Source organism: Pocillopora verrucosa, chromosome 14 (genome assembly GCF_036669915.1).
Source record: "Pocillopora verrucosa isolate sample1 chromosome 14, ASM3666991v2, whole genome shotgun sequence".
Taxonomy (NCBI): Eukaryota; Metazoa; Cnidaria; class Anthozoa; order Scleractinia; family Pocilloporidae; genus Pocillopora; species Pocillopora verrucosa.
In genome coordinates, this window is record NC_089325.1 from 10,201,540 (window position 1) to 10,227,137 (window position 25,598).

General features: G+C 39.8%; 3 protein-coding genes and 1 long non-coding RNA gene across 4 annotated transcripts; 1 reads left to right on the plus strand and 3 right to left on the minus strand.

Annotated features, from left to right (window-relative positions):
- Positions 1-4,439: 4,439 nt before the first annotated feature.
- Positions 4,440-5,704, minus strand: LOC131797852 (uncharacterized). Its single transcript, XR_010716257.1, has 2 exons — positions 5,486-5,704; positions 4,440-5,267 (listed from the first exon to the last, which is right to left on the minus strand). It is a non-coding gene; the product is annotated as an uncharacterized lncRNA (long non-coding RNA).
- Positions 5,705-5,865: 161 nt separating this feature from the next.
- On the plus strand, positions 5,866-8,305 carry LOC136278234 (muscle M-line assembly protein unc-89-like). Its single transcript, XM_066161721.1, has 5 exons — positions 5,866-5,875; positions 6,335-6,499; positions 6,593-6,718; positions 7,201-7,380; positions 8,196-8,305. The coding sequence occupies exons 1-4, from the start codon at positions 5,866-5,868 to the stop codon at positions 7,371-7,373; spliced, it is 474 nt and encodes a 157-aa protein (XP_066017818.1). The 3' UTR covers positions 7,374-7,380; positions 8,196-8,305.
- Positions 8,306-14,679: 6,374 nt separating this feature from the next.
- Positions 14,680-16,517, minus strand: LOC131797851 (uncharacterized). Its single transcript, XM_059115519.2, has 2 exons — positions 16,344-16,517; positions 14,680-15,555 (listed from the first exon to the last, which is right to left on the minus strand). The coding sequence occupies exon 2, from the start codon at positions 15,524-15,526 to the stop codon at positions 14,723-14,725; it is 804 nt and encodes a 267-aa protein (XP_058971502.2). The 5' UTR covers positions 15,527-15,555; positions 16,344-16,517; the 3' UTR covers positions 14,680-14,722.
- A 1,645-nt stretch (positions 16,518-18,162) lies between these two features.
- Positions 18,163-25,540, minus strand: LOC131797845 (uncharacterized). The gene is made up of 12 exons (XM_059115514.2): positions 24,734-25,540; positions 23,532-23,585; positions 23,347-23,439; positions 22,704-22,802; positions 22,257-22,459; positions 21,784-21,914; positions 21,407-21,495; positions 21,083-21,169; positions 20,456-20,743; positions 19,635-19,816; positions 19,205-19,415; positions 18,163-18,990 (listed from the first exon to the last, which is right to left on the minus strand). Exons 1-12 carry the CDS (start codon positions 25,328-25,330, stop codon positions 18,844-18,846), a joined length of 2,181 nt encoding a protein of 726 aa, XP_058971497.2. The 5' UTR covers positions 25,331-25,540; the 3' UTR covers positions 18,163-18,843.
- Positions 25,541-25,598: the final 58 nt, after the last annotated feature.

A 25,598-nucleotide genomic window follows, 5' to 3' on the forward strand; every position in this document is an offset into this window, starting at 1 on the left:
TGAGGATAAAAACGAACTTTTAAAACAGGTAAACTACCAAACATCTGTGTGCAAAAATAGTTTGGGAAAACCTACCTGAAAGGCAACCTTAAATTGGACTGATCAATGTGAGAGCTAAGTCTGAGAAACTTCTTGTTGCTTTCTGTGTGCGCTTTTCTGAGTAACTTTGCCCGACGATGTTCCTAATTTCTTCTTCTGATAGCCGATTACATGTTGAAAAAGTATTTTCAAACATCAGCCTAAGCTTTAGGTTTTCGTCTTGGCTCACGTTCAAAGGTCGCTTAAGTTGATTAACGTTGCCAGGTTCGATCACGTTCTATTGTTGTCTCGGGTAAAATGATAAATAATAAAGAAAAAAATCCCCGCATTCTTTCCTCAAAAATAATAGATAGGAAAACAAAATTATGAGTTAAAACTTATCTGCCTAGTTCTAACAAAGATTGATTCATTTTTAATTTTGGCTTTGGAGCTTCGTAATGCGTTCGTCTACAAATTAGAAACGAAATAAACAGAAGAGAGTTTAAAACCTCAACATTTGCCAGAGAGGTTTGCCATCTAAAGCCGATCAATACAAATTCTTAACATAGAATGGGCAAAACTGCATTTCCACCCCAAAACTGTTGTCATTGAGAACAACTTCGTAATATGATCGTTCGATATTGGAATATTTGCATAGACGTCGTGGGATTCGCATCGAAGTAGGAGCCGATCGAGGAAAACAGATGGACGCAACGGAAACGTAACAACATCTTTCTCAAGAGAATAGATTAATTACCTCATTAAATATCCTGAGGATAAAAACGAACTTTTAAAACAGGTAAACTACCAAACATCTGTGTGCAAAAATAGTTTGGGAAAACCTACCTGAAAGGCAACCTTAAATTGGACTGATCAATGTGAGAGCTAAGTCTGAGAAACTTCTTGTTGCTTTCTGTGTGCGCTTTTCTGAGTAACTTTGCCCGAAGATGTTCCTTATTTCTTCTTCTGATAGCCGATTACATGTTGAAAAAGTATTTTCAAACATCAGCCTAAGCTTTAGGTTTTCGTCTTGGCTCACGTTCAAAGGTCGCTTAAGTTGATTAACGTTGCCAGGTTCGATCACGTTCTATTGTTGTCTCGGGTAAAATGATAAATAATAAAGAAAAAAATCCCCGCATTCTTTCCTCAAAAATAATAGATAGGAAAACAAAATTATGAGATAAAACTTATCTGCCTCTAATAAATAAACCGTTTGCTCTGGGGAATTCCAATGCACTAGTCAGTGGAAAGCCCCGCACCCCCATACCCGGGGAATGCGGGTCATTAGCGGGGGATTTTAACGGTTTTTAGTGGTCATCTTTGCCCCAGTGTGCGGGGTGTTCGATAACATTAGACACAAATAACAGCGACCGGGGACCGTTAGCGGGGCTAGCGGGGCTTTGGCGGGGATTTCGCTTTTGAATAGGCCTGCAAAGAACACTGGGAAAGCGTATGATCTCAAAATGGCGGCCGCCAACAAGAAGGTATGTACGATTTAAAATCGTGCCACATCATGCCGCCACAGCTGTTGTTAGGGATGTAAATACTTAAAGTCTGATGCATCCATACAATGTAACCAAACCCAAAGTACAACGCAACGGAGTTATGATGGGCGCCAATGCGGAGTAGGCCAGGCCCACCATCAGAATAAAGAGATGGTTTGCGAACTGGAAATAACGAAAGGGACGAAGACCGTCAATAAGGTAAAGTACTTTGAAAACCTCGCATAGTCACCCTTCGGGTTAGCACTCTTATCGCATGACTCGTGAATAGACAGGCGCTCATAAATTAAATGACTGAGAACGGTAATTTAGAATTTATCTTTTCAGTTTCCCCGGTGATCACCAACTTGAACTCTACTGTAGACACCAATAAAAGAGAAGCTGTGCTCTACTGTTACGCGCATCACATTACTCGTGATTGTAATGCAAGTTTCAATGGCTCTATCTCTAACCTTTGCTCGTATTCGCTTTGACCAGAATTGAATTGAAACTGAATGATGAATAATCTGAGTGCCAACGGTTTTACCTCATTATACAAATACCGTCTGGCAAAACACATCCTTTCAGGAGCCACCGTCCATATGTAAGCAATCCATGGTAAAACGAGGTTTAAGCGAATGTCTAATCATCAATCTGGCCTCAGTCATGATTTGCTTTCTACGAATTCATCCTAATAATCCTCCTTTACATGAATCAAATGTATTGACCTCTAACATATGAGTTGAACAATTCAGTTAGCACAAACTGAGCCTACTTAAATCTTTTTTTTTGTTTCAATATTTTAAAATATCCTTTCAGATTCGATATTGCTGAGCTTTGCTGAGAGATTTCAAGAAGCCAAGCTGAGTACTTTTTAATACCAGTATATTTGGAAGCTTTTGGGTGTTTGTGTAACTTCCCTTAGGTAGATATTATAGATAAAATAGAGACGCGTATTCATCAAAAACTGTGTAATGTTTTCACGTAAAACTTTCACGATCTGATTAAGAAGTTTGCCTTAACATCGACCCCATATGTATTTATGAAATGTTTCAGATAGTGCACGCGCTCATGTTGGTGGATAGGTGTTTATAGATGAGAGTGCGCAAACACAGATGTGACGTCAAGCGTTCTTTTTTCATATATTTTAGAGAAATATTTCATAAAATCAATAGCAACTTTTTTTTCCCCTTTACGCCTAATTTTATCTTAGAACTCGAAGAATTCTCGAAGGCTTCAACTTCTCGAATTTTCCAAGTCCCCCTCATGCTTCGATGAGGCTATGTAGAAACAGGAAAGAAACTGTAATGCTTCAATACTGTTCGACGCGCGGGCAATATTTGACGGAATCTCTCCTCCCTAGGTAAGGAAAGTTTTGGGAGATGTTACTAATAACATAACATATCTGGACAGCGCAATCACGAGAAGAAGAACTAATGTAATAAATGAGGGAACACATATCAACCGATTGAAGATTGCCTTGAGGCCGAGGAATCCTGGTATTCGTGGTAATAAGACGATGACAACGACGATAAGAATGGTTTGAGTAGCGAGCCAAAAGACTTCAAGTTCTTCTGAATACAGGAAAGCTGCATTTCTTTCACAAAGGAACGTTGAGGACTTGTCTCTGAAACACTTAACGCAACGAATAAAGTATAAACAAATCCCGATTACTTGCCAACATAGCAACAGACTGTAGCATACTGACAGAATTTTGTCCCAAGGCAGCCTTATCTTAATCTTCGCCTCTCCAGACCTCGGTTCGGGATATGTGCACACTTTCAACAGTGGCTGGGTATCCTCCTCAGGCATCGTCGTGGCCACAAGCACTTTAAAATTACCTTCATACGGAAATAAGATATTTTTTTAGTATACTATAATTAAGTATTTCAAAATTTGAAAACTCCGTGACAACTGAGGCGAAAGCTAAAGAGAATTTCCTTCTAAAGTACCGATTCATAATTTCTTTAATGCATTGAACTCAACTGTTCCGTGGATAATTATGTTTAGGGACAGGAAGTTGGATCCAAACACTTTTGATATTTTTCAAACATGAAATATCGCTATTAGCCTTGGGTATGCTTAAGTTTTGCATATTAGAATATCAAGTATGACGTCAAACGAAACGAGCGGGTGGAATCCAGTGATTTTACTTTCCACAGTTTCCAAAAATTTAACACAGACTCCAAACTCACAAAAGTTGAGTGTTTTTCAGTGGATATGTGCGACTTCTCTACTCATATAAAGGACGCTATGAAGTTGAAGATCGTAATATCTTTTGAACAAATAGACATGTAGGTCATTTGCGAATAACTGATCAGTTCAGACACTTTTAAAGCCATCTGCTGAACCAGACGTTTCGTCACAGTTTGCCACGGTTTCAGTACTTTTAAACCCTACCTTCAAGCAATAAGTAAACTTAAGCATCCTTCTATAAAAATTAGATCTTAAGTCACGGTAAAAATACATAAACATTACGGTACTGCGGTTCGTTGGGAATTGAAATAGAAAGCAGCTGGCAAGTTCTTAGTCCCAATTCTTTTCCCATACCATCGAGAGGAAATTCAATTTACTTCTTATAATAATCTTGTTTACCTTTCTTCAAAAGCTTCCGTGGTCAGGTAAGCCAAAAACGGCGAAACGTCCTCGAAATGCGCGTAATAAAACGCAATGCCCTCTTCTCAGCTGATATACTGAGTCGCTGATCCGCTTGATGAACAGAACCGTATGATATAATATCTATTTTGCTACGCATAGGTTCAGACCACGTTGCGAAACCGAAATCGACTTCGCGCAGATAAAGAGGCGAGATAGGCAGTCTGGGAACTAGGCTTCCGCATACTTTTTCTCCGATGGCTTGTTATGTCAGGTCAGGTTGAAGCGAGCTAGTCTATCTTGTAAGCTAAAGAGCATGAAGAAGATAAAACACAACATCCCGAATTTGACGTTCACTTTTAATGAAGCAGGATATTGCTGTACCATTAACTAACTATTGTATGCTGGACGAAAATCATTGCAGCGGCTCATATCTCTACAGTCGACTTTAAATGTTTCTGTTACTCTAAAGGTCCCGACGATGAAAACATGTGGGAATGATTTTTCTATCTTAGACTACAGTTATGAAAATTTATACCCCTTCTTAAGGATAGCTTAAAACACCTCCGATCGTTTGATAAATTGCTTACTCTCAGAAATAAGTATAGACATTACCCATCCGAGTGCGGTCACTTCTTCCCTGTTGACGGAGATTTTAAGTTATGACTGGTGTCAACCAAGCCCTTCCTAACGCTGTTTACCTTTTCAGCAGTGCCCACTCCAAAGGAGTTAATCTTAAGTTAATCAGTACAACTTTCGGTGACAACCTAACTATGTCAAAGACTTGTCTAAGCTAAAAAAAACTCTGTTTTAAGGTTTGATTGGTTGAATAAAAATATTTCTAACCTAGTACTTTTAGACTCTAAACTTTCCAAGACCTGGTTTATAAAAAAAATGGATAGGAAAACAAGGTTGTGAAATAAAACTCATATTCCTCCGATAAATAAACCATTTAATGGTTCTGGGGAATTCAAAAAGTCTATCCATCATCACAGTAAACGAATTCCATTATCCGGTACTAGTCCTTTACACATCCTCTTTCTTCTCGGTGGAGGCTGTCAGAGGAAGACTAGACTCTAACTCAGATCCCAAGGTCTGGTCAACGTCTGCTGGAGCAGGTTCCGGGACTGGGGCTGGAACTCCTTGAGTCCTCATGTGGCTCTTCGCTACGTCCTAATCAAGGCCGCAAAGGAGAAAGGAGAAGCATCACGTTATAGTTAAGAAAAGGGCCAGTTTACCTAGCTACCTATCTGTTTGTTTGTCTGTCTGTCTATATTTATCTTTGCCTGTCCTGCTTTCAGGCAGCAGTAAAGGACTGTGACTCGTGCCAGAATATGCTATTGCTAAGACTTAATTCTGACTGTGTGCCGTTAAACACTGACAAACCTTACCTGTATAAAGTTTGGAGCGGGACTCTCCAGGCCATGAGCCGCACTCAGCGACAGGTTCTCTGCAGGTCTGATGTAGTGTTGCAGAATGAAGAAATAGAACAGGAGTGTGATGACAGGTAGCGGAAGGATTAAGACTGATGCAGCGTATGACTGCTTTAAGCTTACCACTCCAAACATCAGAAGCTGAAACACCACTGTTGCTACAATCATCCTATGGAAAATGAAAGGAAATAGGAATGTTCAGGCTTTGTTTCACTACATTCTTTGAAGAATTTTTTGTGCGCCACTTTGGCAAAAAATGGTAAAACCACTGAAGATCAATGAACATAAAGCGTATTCGGCTGACTCGCTTCGAGCGGGAAGACAATTTTGATTTTAACATGATTAGAGGTGTGAATCAACTCCTTTTCACCTCAATTACAGACCAGCAATGTCGGATGAGTTTCAACCGCCCTTGGACAATTTCGATTTACTGTAGGATTACATTAATCAATGTTGAAGGTTTTTTGTTGATATTCACCACTGTTTTGCACCCCTCCACCCTCCTCCACCACCCAATTCACCACTGTTTTGCACCCCTCCCCACCCCACCATCCTATTCACAACTGTTTTGCACCCCTCCCCACCCCACCATCCTATTCACCTCTGTCCTGCACCCCTCCCCACCCCACCATCCTATTCACTACTGTTTTGCACTTCTCCCCACCTCACCATCCTATTCACCACTGTTTTGCACCCCTCCCCACCCCACCATCCTATTCACCACTGTTTTGCACCCCTCCCCACCCCACCACCCTATTCGCCACTGTTTTGTACCTCTCCAACACCCCCACCATTCTTTTTCGACAGATCAGTGTCCCGCGGGTAAATTCAGTGCGGACGGGTCAGGTCCTCTGTACCGAGTCTGCCCAAAAGATACTTACCAGGACCAACCTGGAGAGACCGCGTGTAAAAACTGTGAGCATGGGACCAAGACTTTGCAATTGGCTGCGACTTCTGCAGAGGCATGTGGCGGTAAGAGACTAATTCACTTAGACCAATGTACTTGTGAATAGACAGGTGCTTATAAATAAAATAAGAACGGTAATTTGGTATTCATCTTTTCAGTTTCCCCGGTGATCACCAGCTTGAACTCCAGTGTAGACACGAATAGTAGAGAAGCTGTGCTCGACTGTTATGCGCATGCCTCGCCAACCCCACTTGTCAGTTGGCATTTTCTGGAGGATGTTCCAAGTGAGTCGTACACAACGTTAATGTTGCTTTTGAATTTTTCCAATCAATTGATCTGCTATGTCATTGCTGCAAAGCATCCATTACACATGCGTTAGGTTTTTTTCCTTGAGAGTTTTTAATTTCAAAGAAACAATAGTTTGCAGATTATTATTTGCGTATATGGCATTAGGCTATGGTTCAACACGTTAAAACTTTTTGATATGAATTTGGTGAGGAAGTCTTCTTCCATTTCATCTTCTTTTTCCCTTTATCGTAAATAGTCTCCATAATTTTACAAAGCTGTCACTATTACCATTTTTGTAAAGGCTTTCATCCTCATCGCCATTGATATTGATATCATTTCAAACAAGTTCATCATCACTTGCACGACAACTAGTTAATTTTTTTTCGTACTTTCCTTCTTCGTTCGAATCTTCGTTTATTCCTTGACTGTTCTCTTGTTCGAACTGAAATATATACAATGGCTACTCTTGTCTTTCCAGGTGACTTCCTTGGTATTCCCAAGCTCGTACAGCTGGTTAACAGTAAAGGACAACCAATTGGTACTCGCATGGTTATAAGAGTAGTCACAGAACACAACACAGGGCGGTACGAGTGTACCGCGGTCAACCAATTCGGCCAGGACAAGGAAACCCTTGACTTGAAAGTGTCGTGATCGTGATGTAAGTGTTTTTTATGACTTATAATATACATTGCGTGCGTCTGATTGGCTGAAAACGAGTGCATTTTTCATGTAACTCGAGTGTAAATTACAAATAGTGCGCGCGCTGCCAAAATTTCATCTCTCTTTTTTGACTTTCTGTGATGCGTTTTGCACGTAAGTTATTAATAAGTAAAAATATGATTTCTCGTGCATTTTGGTGTAAAATAAGCACTTCTATATTTTTCAAAGACTACAAATTTCACTCGCCCTATGGGTTCGTGAAATTTTGTTGTCTTTGAAAAATTTACTCGTGTTTATTAACACCAGATCGGACTCGAAATCATGTTGTTACCTATACTAATATTTATCTGTTCACGAAAATATCTGTAATATCTAGCCAAATGCGAGCACTGAATTCAGCATTTCGGTTGAATTTTGTATCATTTTTCACTGAATGCCTGAATTAGTGTTGTAAATGTTTACCAAAACTACACTACATCACCGTTTACATCAGTTCTTTCTGCTGAGGCCTTAATGGAGTCTTGATGGTTTTTTTTCTAGGTGATTTAACCAAACCCATTTAAAGACGGAAACCACAATAAACTTTTCTGTATACAAACGTTGACGACTTCAACAAAGAAATGGCGGGGAGATTTTAAATGCGCGATGTGTAATGAAGGGTGTGATAAACGTCCATAAGAAAAAAAAATTTAGTTATCTATTTTTTGATGTTACAATAATCAAAGTTAATAAGACAAAATAATACATTGAAAATTAACTATAGACCCGCTAAAGGTGACCGTTAAACAATTTCATGTTTTCGTTTTTCTCTAGGTCAGTCATGGTTACTGGAAATTCCAAGAGCAACAACAGCGGTACAGTGTCAATGCAGCTTTATTGACTGAACACTCTTGTAACTCCTCTTACTTACAAAATGCAATAAAGGCATGCATTCTAGAGCCACAGTCAGCTTTACTTAAGAATGTACACCTTTGAAAGAAAACTAGCTAGGTTCAAATAACATTTCGTTTTTAAACTTGCGTGAGCGCAAAATTACTTAACTCTAGTACAGGAAAAGAAAGAGGCATGACTACACTGTTTTTTAAATTGGAAAAAAATTTGTCTCCATCCTGGTAATTTATGATCTGATTGGCATGCTTATCTGGTGGTGGATCACTTGGAGAACATCCTAAGCCTACTACGTAGATGAAAAGGTACTTTGCTTTCTCCTCTTATTTCTTTTCCCTTCTTTTTTTCTTTTACCTTCCCCTGTATCATTTACATTGTTCAAGTTGCTGATCGTGGCTCCCCTTCATAGGAGAAATGCTTGGTGTGGCAAGTTCTCGAAGTTAGAAAGTATATTTTTGTCGTCAACAAAGAGTTTATTCCAGAAAAAGCTCAATATCCTAAGACGAAAGAAGGCCACACTTATTTGCCGTAAGATGTCAGATGTCCTCATAACACCTGACAATTCTTCTCTTTTACCCATCTGAATCTCTTCAACTTTAAGTAACATTGCTATAAAAGACATAACGAAACTGACCACACATTCTACAACAAAAACGAAAAGTGCTAACTTGCTTAGAACATAAAAAACACGTTTCGGGTGGTGGTATTTTAACATTTTCAACTGTGTGTAGTTCAAAAAGCCTATTAAAAGAATTTTCACTACATAGCTCATAGAGAAAACGATTAATATCAGCATTTGCAAGGACGACTCAGAGGAAAGTGACAATGTTGTAAACCTAGAGAGAAGAACGACAGCAAGGACAATCAAGGTCCAAAACGAAGGAAGAAACTTCAGTCTATGCAAGATTTCCTTGTAACCAAGGAACTCTGGGACTTTCTGTAGAGCAGCAATAAGTATAACACCGTGAAGGCATTGCGTAGTCAACCAAGTAAGTTGCAGCACTCCTGAGTGGCGGAAGGGTGCGTCCTTGTCACACTTGAAAGTAAGAATGTGCATTTTATAGCATGTCACGCAACGCACTGCGAAAAGACCAACTCCGGCGATCTGCCACCACAGCAATAAAGAGTAACATACTTTTAAAAGTTTGACTCCGTGTTTCTTTCCTCTTTCTATTCTTCGTTTTAGGTGTCGTGCAAGTACTTCCAAAAATGATGGCATGGCGACGAAAGTAGCAATGATGTCTCACTCCATTATAACTTCTTGTGTCTATCAAGCTGAATCGTTGGCTGCAAACTAGGACAACAAAATAGTTTTACGAATGTTAGTTAAAAAAGGTAACGAAATTACTACCACGAATAGATAAACCCCGCCATCATCTTCCTTGAAGCAAAAATCAGAATGGTTCTCTAGTTCTAACAATGGCTTCGAAACGTCTACAAATTAGAAACGAAATAAACACAAGAGAGACATGGTTTGATGCTACTCTGGTTTACAAAGTTTAATGAATGTAACCGAAGAAGTTACAATTCATAGACCCAACGTTTCGACACTCCTGTCTAGTGCCTTCATCAGGGGTGATGTAAACGCTGCAACAAGAGGTCCATATATATGATCACTAATTAGCGGCCTTTTTTCTGCGAATTTGCGGATTTCATAAGAGATAAAACTCTTAACGCTTCTGAAGAATTAATATCTTTCGACGTTGTTTCTCTCTTCACTAAAATCCCAGTTGATCTTGCCGTTAAGGTTGCGGAGGAGAGACACAGAGAAGATGCTTCCCTAGGACGAAGAACTTCTTTGCCTGTGGAGGATATTATTCATCCACTGTCTTTTTGCCTCAAAACCACGCAATTCGCATATAACGGCACCTACTATCAACAAGTTTTTGCTGTCACTGCTAACATGGTAATATGTTTCTAATGTCCAAGAGGCAAATGGCTATACAGAAACCTTTCTCCGTAACTGCCAAACACCAGTTACAACTGGTAACGCTCTTGATGAAAGGGAACCAGCGACTGTTTTTGCTGTTATTCCTTACATTCAGGGTGTTACGGAACCCATTAAGAGAATTTTGAATAACCACAACGTTAAAGTTGCTCAAAAACCTTTTCAGACTTTGGGGCATATTTTCGCCAAACCTAAGGATCCCGTCACGAAAGAACAACGAACCGACGCCATTTATTCTATTCCTTGCAATGATTGTGACATCGAATACTTCGGACAGACCAAACGACAGTTTGGTACAAGTTTGAAAAAGCATCAAAAAGCGGTTTTCTTTTGCAAAAATGAAAATTCAGCTTTATCGGAGCACACATGCCTAACTAACCATACAATTGGTTGGGATAATTCTAAAATTATCACTACTAATCGGCGTTACCACCAGCGCCTTTGTTTGGAGGCTTGGCATGTTAACTCCGCCCACGCTCCTTTGAATCGTGACGATGGCGGTTTGCTTCCTGACGCCTATTTACACCTCGTCAGAAAAAAGGCCGCTTGTTAGTGATTATTATATAAGGACCTCTTGTTGTAGCGTTTAGATCATCCCTGAGGAAGGCACTAGACAGGAGTGTCCAAACGTTTGGTCTATGAACTGTAATTTCTTCGGTTACATTCATTAAATCTATTAACTCCGCCCGCGCTCCTTTGAATCGTGACGATGGCGGTTTGCTTCCTGACGCCTATTTAAACCTCGTCAGAAAAAAGGCCGCTTGTTAGTGATAATTATATAAGGACCTCTTGTTGTAGCGTTTAGGTCATCCCTGATGAAGGCACTAGACAGGAGTGTCGAAACGTTGGGTCTATGAATTGTAATTTCTTCGGTTACATTCATTAAATCTATTAACTCCGCCCGCGCTCCTTTGAATCGTGACGATGGCGGTTTGCTTCCTGACGCCTATTTACACCTCGTCAGAAAAAAGGCCGCTTGTTAGTGATTATTATATAAGGACCTCTTGTTGTAACGTTTAGGTCATCCCTGATGAAGGCACTAGACAGGAGTGTCGAAACGTTGGGTCTATGAATTGTAATTTCTTCGGTTACATTCATTAAATCTGTAAACCAGAGTAGCATCAAACCATGTCTGATTGTCCACCTGGTTGCCTTGTGAACTTTCATATATTTTAAACACAAGAGAGTTTAAAACCTCAAAAATTGCAAAAAAGGTTTGTCATTTGAGGTCGACCAATACAAATTCTCAACCTAGAATAAAAAATACTGCATTTCCACTCCAAAAGTGTTGTCATCGTAAACAACTTCGAATATATTCGTTTCGATGTTCAAATATTTGCATAATGTTGTGGGATTCACATCGAAGTAGGAGCCGATCGAGGAGAACAGATTGACGCAACGGAAACATAATAACATTTTTCTCAAGAGAATAGATTAATTGCCTCATTCAGTGTCCTGATAATAAAAGGACGAACTTTTAAAACAGGCAAACTACCAAAAAATCTGTGTGCAAAAATAGTTTGGAAAACCTACCCGTTGGGCAAACATGAATTGGACTGATCAACGTGAGAGTTAAGACTGAGAAACTTCTTGTTGCTTTCCGTGTGCGCTTTTCTGGATAAATTTGCCTGACGAGGTTCCTTATTTATCCTTCTGATAGATTACAAATTGAAAAATTAGAAATTCTAACATCAGCTTAAGCTCAGGGCTTTCGTCTTGGCTCATGTTCAAAGGTCGCTATAGTTGATTTACGTCGCTAGCTTAGATCACGTTCTAATTGTCTTGAGTCAAATGATTCAAGTGATTTTCAACAAGAATACAGAAAATGAAAACGAAACAGGTCTTTTCCCCACAAGCAAACAATTTCTCTAAACTTTGGCCTTTTCCTGTTAATTATGGCTAAATTTTTTCGAATAATATATGCAAATTCTGCAAACATAATATATGAGAATCCGTGGACGGTGAAAAAGTTTAAAAATCTAAAGCCGTTCAATACAAATACTTAACATAGAATGGGAATACTGCATAGCCTCGATCACGTTCTATTTTTGTCTTGGGTCAAACGACAAATAACAAAGAAAAAAACCCCGCATTCCTTGGTTCGGAGCTATTGTCAATGAGAATACAGAAAATGAAAACGAAACAGGTCTTTTCCCCACAAGCAAACAATTTCTCTAAACTTTGGCCTTTTCCTGTTAATTATGGTGTGCGCTTTTCTGGATAAATTTGCCTGACGAGGTTCCTTATTTCTTCTTCTGATAGATTACAAATTGAAAAATTAGAAATTCTAACATCAGCTTAAGCTCAGGGCTTTCGTCTTGGCTCACGTTCAAAGGTCGCTATAGTTGATTTACGTCGCTAGCTTAGATCACGTTCTAATTGTCTTGAGTCAAATGATTCAAGTGATTTTCAACAAGAATACAGAAAATGAAAACGAAACAGGTCTTTTCCCCACAAGCAAACAATTTCTCTAAACTTTGGCCTTTTCCTGTTAATTATGGCTAAATTTTTTCGAATAATATATGCAAATTCTGCAAACATAATATATGAGAATCCGTGGACGGTGAAAAAGTTTAAAAATCTGAAGCCGTTCAATACAAATACTTAACATAGAATGGGAATACTGCATAGCCTCGATCACGTTCTATTTTTGTCTTGGGTCAAACGACAAATAACAAAGAAAAAAATCCCCGCATTCCTTGGTTCGGAGCTATTGTCAATGAGAATACAGAAAATGAAAACGAAACAGGTCTTTTTAGCATAACAGACGATTTCTCCAAACTTTGGCCTTTTCCTGTTAATGTTGGCTGAATTTTTTCGAATAGTATACGCAAATTCTGCAAACATAATATATGAGAATCCGTGGACGATGAAAAAGTTTAAAAATTTAAAGCCGTTCAATACAAATACTTAACATAGAATGGGAATACTGCATAGCCTCGATCACGTTCTATTTTTGTCTTGGGTCAAACGACAAATAACAAAGAAAAAAATCCCCGCAATCCTTGTTTCGGAGCTATTGTCAATGAGAATACAGAAAATGAAAACGAAACAGGTTTTTTTAGCATAAGCAAACGATTTCTCCAAACTTTGGCCTTTTCCTGTTAATGATGGCTGAATTTTTTCGAATAGTATATGCAAATTATGCAAACATAAACTATGAGAATAACGTAAAAAAATTTCAAAATTTATCTTAAGTCATAACCTATTTGTATCAAGCTCTTCTTTTCCCCGAAAGTCTAGAAGTTAAAGTTTCCCAACTTTGGTAACTTCGTACGGTGTCTCGGGTTGCTATTTTGTGTATTGGGTAAACATCCTTTTGTCTTTTCATAAACTTGTAGTTTACATGTTATGATTTTTTATTTAATTCATCATTTTGACCTACTGAGAAACAGCACTTTTTATCTCTTCGGCTGAGGTAATTAATTCGGAATACTGAAAACGATGTGACCTTAGGAGCTTCTCTATCTATCTCAGTGGTGTGTTTTTCAGAAGATCCTGTGAAGTTGGAGATATTAGCACCTTTTTAAAGTAGACAAGTACCTGTAGTTCCTTATCCAATGATTCAGGCTCGAAACTGTTCGGTGAGGCTCATTGCTTCGTTGTAACATACCCTGACTAACCGAACAAGCCGTCTTCCTCATCAGTTAGCGCTAGCATCCTTTTATCATAATGAAAATTTTGTCCATAGAAAAAAATACTGATTGAACTTCACTGGTTGGCTTTGAAATTTATATATTAGCCAAAATATCTTCTTAACAAGCGAGTATAAATTGAGATGCGAACACTCCACGGTTAGCGTGGGGTAATGAAATAACCCATTTGGGTTGCAAGAAAGGAAACGCAGGAAAACCAAGCTGTAAAAGGGAGACCAGAACACTCTCCCGAGTGGCCTTCTGGGCCGGTACACTGCTATGGAGTATTCAGTTACCTAGGCCAAGTGCCTCCGTGCTTTCGGCTCAGCTAAACCTTGATTCCTCTGAAAGTCTTAGCGTAACCAGGAGATTTTTGTTTCCGCCCTCTTCATACGAGACTTCGAGAAAATAAAGAGAAAAGATTGGCAGCCTGAGGAATGGATTTCCGTTTACTTTTTCTCCAATGGCTTGTAATGTTAGGCTACACAGTCTATCAGTCAGTCTACTAATCAGTCTGCCGGTCACTCAATTCACGCAATCTATTAGTCAGTCTGTTGTCGGTCAGTTTGTTTGTTCAAGAACAGAGAACAAATCATCTGGCCAGCTAGTCTATCTTGTAAGCTGGAGAGCATGAGAAGATAAAACACAACGTCCCAGTCCCCTTCGTGCTTCGATGAGGCTATGTAGAAACTAGAAAAAAACTGTAATACTTCAATATTGTTCGACGCGCGGGCAATATTTGACGGAAACTCTACGCCCTAAGTAAAATTGAAATCATGCGTGCGTTGTATTTAAATATAGGTAAAGACATATCACTATCGAGAGATTGATCAAATCGACTTTATTCAGATCATTTATCCTAATGCTGTTCAAAAAATACCCTTGTCATCGATGAATAGCTTCGTCCAGAAGAAACTCATTAATTTGAATCGAAAACTGGTGACGCCAAAGTTTTCTAACAATTTATTCACCACATGAAAATCCGTCGAGTTTGCTGAACTCATCGCTGCAGGAAATTTTTGAACGTTGAAAGTTATTGCAATGAGCGCGATGGTGAAATGAATGAAACTTGCGAGAAAAATCACAAAGACAGTCAACTTCGATAATAAAAACACATAGAGGGGATATCGGTGCTTTAAAGTACTCAGCTGTGTATAATTAAGCATAGCTGCAGCTAAAACTGCCAGTGTATATTTTAGAGCAAACCCGATTAGGATCGCCATGGTAAGGAAAGTTTTGGGAGATGTTAGTAAAAGCATAACATCTCTGGATACCGCAATCACGAGAAGAAGAACCAATGTGAAAAATGAGGGAACACATTTCAACCGATGGAAGATTGCCTTAAGGCCGAGGAATCCTGGTATTCGTGGTAATAAGACGATGACAACGACGATAAGAATGGTTTGAGTAGTGAGCCAAACGACTTCAAGTTCTTCTGAATACAGGAAAGCTGCATTTCTTTCACAAAGGAACGTTGAGGACTTGTCTCTGAAACACTTAATGCCACGAACAAAGTATAAACAATTCCCGATCACTTGCCAACATAGCAACAGACTGTAGCATACTGACAGGATTTTTTCCCAAGGCAGCCTTATCTTAATCTTCGCCTCTCCAAACCTCGGTTCGGGATATGTGCACACTTTCAACAGTGGCTGGGTTTCCTCCTCAGGCATCGTCGTGACCACAAGCACTTTAAAATTACCTTCATACGGAAATAAGATATTTCTTAGTATACTATAATTTAGTATTTCAAAATTTGAAAACTCCTTGACAACTGAGGGGAAAGTTAAGGAGAATTTTCTTCTAAAGTACTGATTCATAATTTCTTTATTGCATTGAACTCAACTGTTTCGTCGATAATTATAAAGTTTAGGGACAGGAAGTTTAATCCAAATGCTTTTAATTTTGTTCAAACATGAAATATCGCTATTAACCTCAGTGTACGCTTATGTTTTCCATACCAGAATATCAAGTATAGCGTCAAACGAAACAAAAATTTGGAATCCAGTGATTTTACTTTCCACAGTTTCCAAAAATATAACACAGACTCCAAACTCACAAAAGTTGAGTGATTTTCAATGGTTATGTGCGAATTCTTTACTCATATAAAGGACGCTATGAAGTTGAAGATCGTAATATGAACAAATAGACATGTAGGTCCTTTGCGAATAATTGATCAGTTCAGACACTTTTAAAGCCATCTGCTGAACCTGACGTTTCGTCACAGTTTGCCACGGTTTCGGTACTTTTAGACTCTACCTTCAAGCAATAAGTAAACTCTAGCATCCTCCTATAAAAATTAGATCTTAAGTCACGGTAGAAATACATAAACATTACAGTACTGCAGTTCGTTGGGGATTGAAATATATATTTAAGTCATAGCGATCTTGCTGATATCGTTAGAAAGCAGCTGGCAAGCTCTCAGTCCTAATTCTTTTCCCATACCATCGAGAGAAAATTCAATTTACTTCTTATGATAATCTTATTTACCTTTCTCCAAAAGCTTCCATGGTCAGGTAAGCCAAAAACGGCGAAACGTCCTCGAAATGCGCGTAATAAAACGCAATGCCCTCTTCTCAGCAGATATACTGAGTCGCTGATCCGCTTGGATGAACAGAACAGTACGACATATTTATTGTTTTTTTAGAGGGCACGGTAACGAATCTTGCAATCTGATTGGTCCTTTACCCGGTCAGTATTTTCCCATCTCTGCCCACGGGCCACGGTAACGCCTTCGTGAGTCGTCGAGTACATCCCAACTTTCGTTATCATTTTTCATAAATATACCTCGTTTTCCGGCTGGGCAGTGTTTTTAAGCAAACACGTCGGTCACTACCTCAAGCCGATAAATAACTTATGAATCCTCTCTTTTCTCTCTATCAAATCACTTTGGTTGACAGAAAAATATTGGTTTCAGAATGAATTTGTATAAACAATAGTGTCATTACGTTGGTTGACAAGCGGCCTAAAAACCGTCTGCAATTAATTTTAATCGTTCACAAAAAGTACCCAGAAAGTTGGAACGTGAGGTATTTGGTTACAGTTAAACTGAACGATGGAACTTTCATTCATTTAATATCTGAATTTTCTCGAGCAATTTGTTCATAGTGAAAGAGCGAGCGAAGTTTTAATTTAAGTTCTACAACAAATATACGCTCCTGGTGAGTCTTTCCAATTCCGTTCAATTTGGACATTTGTACCTTAAATTGCACAACAGAAATTGAAGGAATTTTTTGAGAAAAGGCCGCATTACATTCCCTTGTGTCTCGTTGGAGTTTGCCGTTCGAATTTAGTTTTTGTGAAGGAAAGATCAGAGTTAAACACGCCATTACAGCAAACAAACGAGCAGACTCTCACAACTTCAAAATAAAAAGATTGAATTTACTCACAATTACTTTCCTCGCCGTTTACTTAATGAACAGAGGTAAATCTTCGTACATGAATGAATCGTCGATGAGAGTGAATAATACTTTCCGTTAGATCATTAACTGATTTTGAAGAAAACATTGTCGTGACAGTCCTTGCCAAACTAGTTCTGTTGGTTTTCAAATGTTCCTACGCTTTTTTTTTTCTTGCGCGCTCTCTAATTGACAGGTGTCATATTGTGACAGATACTTGTAAAAATAATGTTTCAAAGTTTGTTTGGAAGCCTTTTAAATCACCTTTATCGTTACGGAAATGAAAATGTTTCGCTGAGGCATATCTCTTAAATTTGCATCACCTCTATTTTAACTACCATTTACCCACTCAAAAATTGTTCAGTTTATGGAAGATCTTGCCGTATTTACGGCCATAAATCATTCGGGTTCTTTCGGAAAGAATTTCGTCAAGTTTAAAAACAATAAATATGTTATTTACCGGCTAAGGGTCGGTCCGTATGGTGAAAAACTGTGACCTCGGTCTTGAAAATGCTGCCCTCGACCTACGGCCTCGGGCAGTATTTTCAAGACCTCGGTCACAGTTTTTCACCATACGGACCTCCCAGCCGGCAAATAACATATATATATCTATTTTGCTACGCATAGGTTCAGACCACGTTGCGAAACCGAAAAAGTAAGAAAGCACACGGAGGGAAGGGAGCTTTCTTTAGGTGGCCATTAAAGCTGGTAGACAGGAATCTTCTGATCATTTTCCCCTGCCTGGTCCCACCACCTCGCCCTAGACTTCGTGCAGATAAAGGGGCGAGATAGGCAGTCTGGGATCTAGGTTTCCATATACTTTTTTTCCGATGGCTTGTAGTGTCAGGTTAGGTTGAAGCGAGCTAGTGTAAGCTGGATAGCATGAAGAAGATAAAACTCAACATCCCGAATTTGACGTTCACTTTTAATGAAGCAGGATATTGCTGTATCATTAACTAACTATTGTATGCCAGACGAAAATCATTGCAGCGGCTCATATCTCTACAGAACAGTCGGCTTTAAATGTGAAGTCTAAAGGTCCCGACGATGAAAACATGTGGGAATGATTTTTCTCTCCTAGACTACAGTTCTAAATTTATACGTCCACCTAAGGATAACTCAAAGCACCTTCGATCGTTTGATAAATGGCTTACTCTCAGAAATAGGTATAGACATTACCCGTCCGAGTACGGTCACTTCTTCCCTGTTGACGGAGATTTTAAGTTATGACTGGTGTCAACCACGCCCTTCCTAACGCTGTTTACCTTTGCAGTAGTGCCCACTCCAAAGGATTTAATCTTAAGTTAATCATTACACCTTTCGGTGACAACCTAACTATGTCAAAGACTTGTCTAAGCTAAAAAAAAAACTCTGTTTTAAGGTTTGATTGGTTGAATAAAAATATTTCTAACCTAGTACGTTTAGACTCTAAACTTTCTTAGACCTGGTTTATAAAAATAATGGATAGGAAAACAAGGTTGTGAAATAAAACTCATATTGCTCCAATAAATAAACCATTTAATGGTTCTGGGGAATTCAAAAAGTCTACCCATCGTTACGGTAAACGAATTCCATTATCCGGTACTAGTCCTTTACACATCCTCTTTCTTCTCGGTCGTGGCTGTCAGAGGAAGACTAGACTCTAACTCAGATCCCACGGTCTGGTCAACGTCTGCTGGAGCAAGTTCCGGGACTGGGGCTGGAACTCCTTGAGTCCTCATGTAGCTCTTCGCTACGTCCTAATCAAGGCCGCAAAGGAGAAAGGAGAAACATCACGCTATAGCTTAGAAAAGGGCCAGTTTACCTATCTATCTGTTTGTTTGTCTGTCTCTCTACATGTATCTTTGCCTATCCTGCTTTCAGGCAGCAGTAAAGGACTGTGACTCGTGCCAGAATATGCTATTGCTGAGACTTAATTCTGACTGTGTCCCTTTAAACACTGACAAACCTTACCTGTATAAAGTTTGGAGCGGGACTCTCCAGGCCATGAGCGGCACTCAGCGACAGGTTCTCTGCAGGTCTGATGTAGTGTTGCAGAATGAAGTAATAGAACAGGAGTGTGATGACAGGTAGCGGAAGGATTAAGACTGATGCAGCGTATGACTGCTTTAAGCTTACCACTCCAAACATCAGAAGCTGAAACACCACTGTTGCTACAATCATCCTATAGAAAATAAAAGGAAATAGGAATGGTTACTTTCACAAAAAGACATCCAGTAAATAAATTATGCGTCCTCTTGAGGTCTACGCACGAAATTTCAGAACCCAACTGAGGTTAGGTTCTGGTTCGAGCGCAGGTCAGCCTTGCCTCTGTTTTCACGTGTTTGTTGTTGTTTTTCTGAAAAAAATTGCTTGCACGATGAAATTAATTCATTTTCTGTACCTGTTAAAAACCCTCGGCCACATCATGCCGCCACAGCTGTAGTTGGGGATGTAAATGCTTAAAGTCTGATGCATCCACACAATGTAACCAAACCCAAAGTACAACGCAACAAACGGAGTTATGATGGGCGCCAATGCGGAGTAGGACAGGCCCACCATCAGAATAAAGAGATGGTTTGCGAACTGGAAATAAAGACAAGGGACAAAGACCGTCAATGAGGTAAAGTACTTTAAGAACCTTGCATAGTCACTCTTCAGATTAGCATTCTCATCACAAAGGAAAAGTCATGCATCAGGTCCAAAGGATCAACATCTAATACATCGAATGTCTCGTACGCTTGAGAAAGAATTGTGAAAACAAGTAGCTACAAATCATTGAAGCGTTGGTTGAATAATTTTCCTGCTACTTGTTCGTTAAAGTTTCCACTGAACTCGCAAAGCAGCGATTTAGGGATAAATCTATGTCGGCTGAGACTAACTCTGAGGAGTCAATGTTAAAGTGATCAGGAAAATTTCTCAAAAGCAGACTTACTCATCCACATGCATTGCCCCACACTGTGTTTGCAATGCAGCCTCTTGTGCTCGCAAACATTCGGATGTCTAGACTTGACGGGCTACCATATTTTCGTAAGTATAGGGCGTCGCTAGATCGCCTAGCACAGGATCTTAATTATGATGCAATATAACGTAGGCATGGAATAGATCTTTCAACGAGATAGAGATATTGATGGGCGACTTTTTGTGGGACCATGATTATGAATTACTATAAGCGACTAAGGAAGATCTCTGCTTTAAAACTACATGTTCATATGGTAAACTTACCACTCGGTCATAAAGGACAGGTGGTGGTTTCCAGGCCAAATCGTCCTCACGGGGCGTCTTCACAAGCCACTTACGCTTGATTGACACCAGAATGAGAGGCACTATGCGCAATAGCTGCAGCGCATAACCAGTTAGAGTCGCCAGCATGATGTAACAAATGAAGAAGGTAGACTGCGAGGGAAGGGCTTCAGCTAAAAATGATGGAATCTGGCTCGGGTTATCTGCCATCTCTTTCAGTTTGTTTAAAGCTGAGCCAGCAAATGTCATGAACAAGAACTTGTTCACAAGCTGGCAACAAAACAAGATAAGGAGTTAGGACCAATCGGTGTTGATCGCCAGGGGGGAGGGGAGGGGGGGCGCGGAGTATTTACCTGATACCCTGATAAGACTCTTTTATATTCTTGATCCCTCCTTTATTGACAGTCAATTTTCTAATAGTCCCCCCCCCTCGTACTCGGTTGATGGCGACTGACCCCCCTCCCGCCATTCCATGCATCATGTGATCCATATACCGTATGATCCCCCCAAAACCCTCTGCCCACTCGACTCCCCCCCCCCCCCGAGATAACTGCAGAAGAAATTTACACTAAAATTCTTAAGGACTTTTTAATTTAAGAGCATCGTTACCATGAAAATGTACAATTTTCCCAGCGTAGATCTGTCCACTTCACTTTGGGATGGTATTCCTTCCAGCTTGCTGAAAAACTGCAGGATCTAACATGGGATGAAAAGGCATAGATGCAAATTTATTTTTGAAATTGTGTTCTTAAAAGATTTGCAAGTTTATCATCTTGTTCTAACATCATGTGTGCACGTTCTATAAACTAATCACAGTTTTATTCCAATAACAGAATTATTCGACCGATTAAAATCCATCAATTAGTCAGTAAGTTATTCTCCTTGTCAGCCAGTCAGTCAGTCAACATGACAAGTGATTCTGTCTGTACTAACCAAGGGCAAAATGGCGAAGAAGATTAGCAAAGCGAGACCTGACAAGAAACCCTCAATGGCACCTTTCACAAATGCGTTAAGCTCCAGCACTGAAAAAGAAAGAGAAACAGGTAAAGTACCAAAAAAAACAAGGACGCACGAATAATTAAAACAAAAATGGTAAAAATATGTCTCATACCGGTTATCATCATTTATAGACGCTGGCTTGAGAAAAGCGTGATAAATAGATTGTTTTTTATTTATTCAAATTTCAGCTCGGTATATACAAAGTATGTAATTTTCTATCTTGTCAAAGACCTCTCCCCAGTTTGACCAGAAACCGAATGCGAATGCCCTTTCTGACAGCCCCTTAGTACTGATTGATTAGCAAGACCCACCTGGTTTCAAAAATGGCGCGATTTTTGTCAGATTCTGTAGCTCGACCAAAGATGATGTGAATGCGACAGGCACAGTCCAGAAGAACACCAACAGGAACACAAGTGTGTAGATGAGAACTGTACGCAATTTCCTGTTTTGAATCATAATTGAAAGAAAATTAGAATTGAAAGAAATTCTTGCGGGAGATCATCATAAAAAGGAAAATGTCTTGCTTGATTACAAACCAAAATCAATGCTGAACAGGACGTAAAAAGAGTCTGAGGAGTTATGTAATTATGGAAAGTTATACTAAAAACTGCCTTGATCTCAACAACGCCTTAAAATCGCAATATCCTTGATGAAACTTAATTATACTTGAAGGATATGTGATATCAAGTAATGAATCTGTAACCCTCCACGACATTTCGTTTAATTTTACATCGAAACACCGACCGCAATGTTTCCCTACGCAAGAGCTGTAAATATAAGATACCTTGCCCACAGACCAATGGAGAGATTATTCCACAGAACACTTGTCAGCTCTGGGGCGGGCATGACGTCGACGGCCAGGGGGGAGTTATCCCAGTCAGCCTGATTCGCCAGAGTTGACGATCGCAGAGATCGAAAAACGACGAAGCTACTAGGAAGTAGAGTGTGTTTCTTCTCAGTTTCAACGTCTAGTTTGTTCTGTGCAGTCTGCAAAGATAACAATGAAATCCTTAGAGACTCGCGTAAAAGAAAATCAATCATCTACAGTAAGGGAAAAAAGAATTGGACGAAGGAGGACTAGGTCCTACTCACCAGTCTTCTCCAAAATCTGCGCAGCGCTTACGTGGGGGAGAAAGGGCTGATGGGAAGGAGGAGGAGGTGTCGCCTTCCTCTCTCGCTCTGTCCCTACCCATCGTCGATCTATTAAGTCACGATTATAATTATCTATTACCTCTAGCTCTGCTCCATACTGGGTAATGGAGTCGAATTTCGTTCCGCAGCAAATGAACTTCTTGTGCGTGGGTCTTTCTTCAGTTTGCTCAAAAACTGCCTGAAAAATATATTTCATAATGAAAATCACATCCATAGTAAAATTTTACCATGAGCTAATTTGTAAACTTGTCGTTTTTATCGTCCTCTCTCTTTAAAAAATGGGCTTCGTGCATCCCTTTACTCCTCTCTTTGCCACGCCCTTGCACTACCCTCTTAACTAAACGTGGGTTAGAAGAGAGTAAGGAATGGGAGGTCTGAAAAGACGGTCTTCTTTTCCAAAGATCAGCTCTCCCTTCAGCTTAAGTCTATAATATTCCCCTCTCAACGCTACATAAGCTGCAATACGAATTTTACTTTTGGAACCCCCCCCCCCACTCCCTTCCCCCGCCTCTTTTCCCCTCCTTTGTTCGCCAGGTTTCTTCAACCCAACCCCCATGAAGTCTCGATTCGTTATGGTATATCTTTTAAGGGTTTTAACACGGCCACGCCCATTATGGTGTAAAGGGAAGACTCTGGGGCGTGTAAGCATTTGGCTGAAATTCACGTCCACTAATAAGGAAACTTTAAGACTGGCACATAAACCCGAAGTATGGAAAACTTACTTTTGCGTGCTCCAGCTTCCATTTTAGAGCATCCCGCTCGTTAACAAGTTCTTGCCACTTTTTGAGATCCTCCACAATTACGACATCTTCCACCTGAAGCATAAAAAAACCTTTTCCTTACCAACAAATTCCGACTTAGTCCAGTTAAAAATCAGCTGCGGAATTGGAAATGAAATCTACGTTACCTCTTCAGGAAATAATTCTTGCATGTGGTTCTTCAAACTTTCGTAATCCTTGAACTAAAAATCAATTAAGAGAATAAAATATGAAAATTTGAAAAGAGGGGACCTCGCAATTACTTCTCTCAGTAAATTTTGATGGCAATCTCAACCCCTCGGACAATGATTCCAGCTTCATGCCCCAGTTCGCGATATTTCGCGGATTTAACAGCTAATTAACGGAAGATATAGGAAAATAATTCGTTCAGAAACAACTCAGCTGGGATTGATAGACTGGAATAACTGATGAATGATTTAATCTTCCGTTTAGAAAGGTATTTATAAATAACGTCGCTCGTTCTTCAGCTTTCCAAATGGGAAGCCGAGAGAGATTTGGGAAGGAGGTTCTTGCGATAGCTGATACCCGTTCATTGTGACACCGCGTTTCAGAAACTCATCGACTTGCAGGACTGCAACCGTTGAAAATATATTTATATTCTTTTAAAAAGATAAGATTGCTTCATATGCTACTTCATCAAGTCCAGCTTGGGAATAGGGCGTGACACTCGATACACCCATGAGTAAATCACACGAATGAATTGAAACGCGAAAAAAAAGTTTTGCCTCAGGCTATGCAAGAAACGTTACTTCCCTAGCGAAAGATTAATTCGAAGTTTGAATTCGCCAATTAATTTTCGCTTGGTCACGAAAGCTTTCCGTATTTTTCCATATATTTTGGCTCAAAAATTGGACGAACTTTTATCAGTGTTCAGGCGCCCTTTTTTTTGTGTTCGACACACGTGGTAAACACAAGATCAGTCTGTCAACTGTTAAACTCACCACGTAAATTTCTAATTAAATTATTTCGCGTGTTCTTAGAAAAACTACTCTCTAATGGATCAAGTTATCAAGGATCTCCACGACTTCTTTCGGTCTGTTTCGCTAACCTATCTCTTCTCCGCTTTGCGCGCAAAATACGTGTTACATCCGATCGTTACGCTCACTGTAACGCAACACGCAGCATATTAGCATTTTTCTTTCCACATGTTTCTCATTCATTATTCATGACAGAGTTAAACCTTTTTTTTTTTTTACCAGCTGCTAGTTCGCTGCAAACACATGCTGTTTCAAAATCGATTGACATTTTCAAGATCTTTTGAGAAAAATCTGGGTCATTAATGGTAAGAAAAAAAGATTATATAAAAAGCGAACTAATCTGAAAGCCTTACCTTGTCTGGCAAATCTCTAACCAACACAGCGTACTGATAGCCCATCCCTTTACTAAGATACTGTTGTCGGTACATGATAAACGCTTTCCACTCCATGTACAAAAGGTAGCAGATAATCAATGTGTACAGCCAGGCGGCTACAGTGTGGGCCCAAACTTTCGATGATTTTACGACGATGTTTGACAGCGCTATCTGCTCCAAGCCGCTCAGATCCCCTCCACCGTAATAATTCACGGGAATCAAAACAATGATTCCGTATGGCATGAGAACTAGGGCGATCTTAAAGCAAAGCTTCATGAACCGCATGTGAACCACCGCATCAATACCCGCGTAGAGGAAAACTTCGTCATCCTTCACGGTGAAAGCGGGAAAAAGCCACGAGAAAAACGACTGGGAACGTTTTCCAGGCGCTAGCGTATCTATCAAAAGATGCCTTGGCGCGTAAATAATTTTGTGCTTCTGTCTTAGAATGCAAAACAATATTAAACATATGAGGGCTATAATCAAGTTGAGAATAAGCGCTGAGACAAACTTGTTAGTGCTGTCTGCTACTTCACCATCCACCGTGTCGTTGCTGTTAGCGCTGTCATTCGCCATTTTCGCAAAGCTGTCGTCTCGTCGCTACACCCAGATTGCAAGGTAGTGCTAACTGAATTGTACTAAATTTTATGCGTGGCTGAATAGCGCCAGCAGTCATAAATTTGATCGATCGATGAAGATCCAATAGAGTTTTCCGATTACGTGATCACGTGGAGGTGCGCGGAAGCGACTAGACAAGTTCTCACAATGGTAGACGCCCGTTGAGCGATCCAGCGAATTCTCTGTCTTTCTTCATGCTAAACAAGGTTGTTGGCGTCGTTATGAA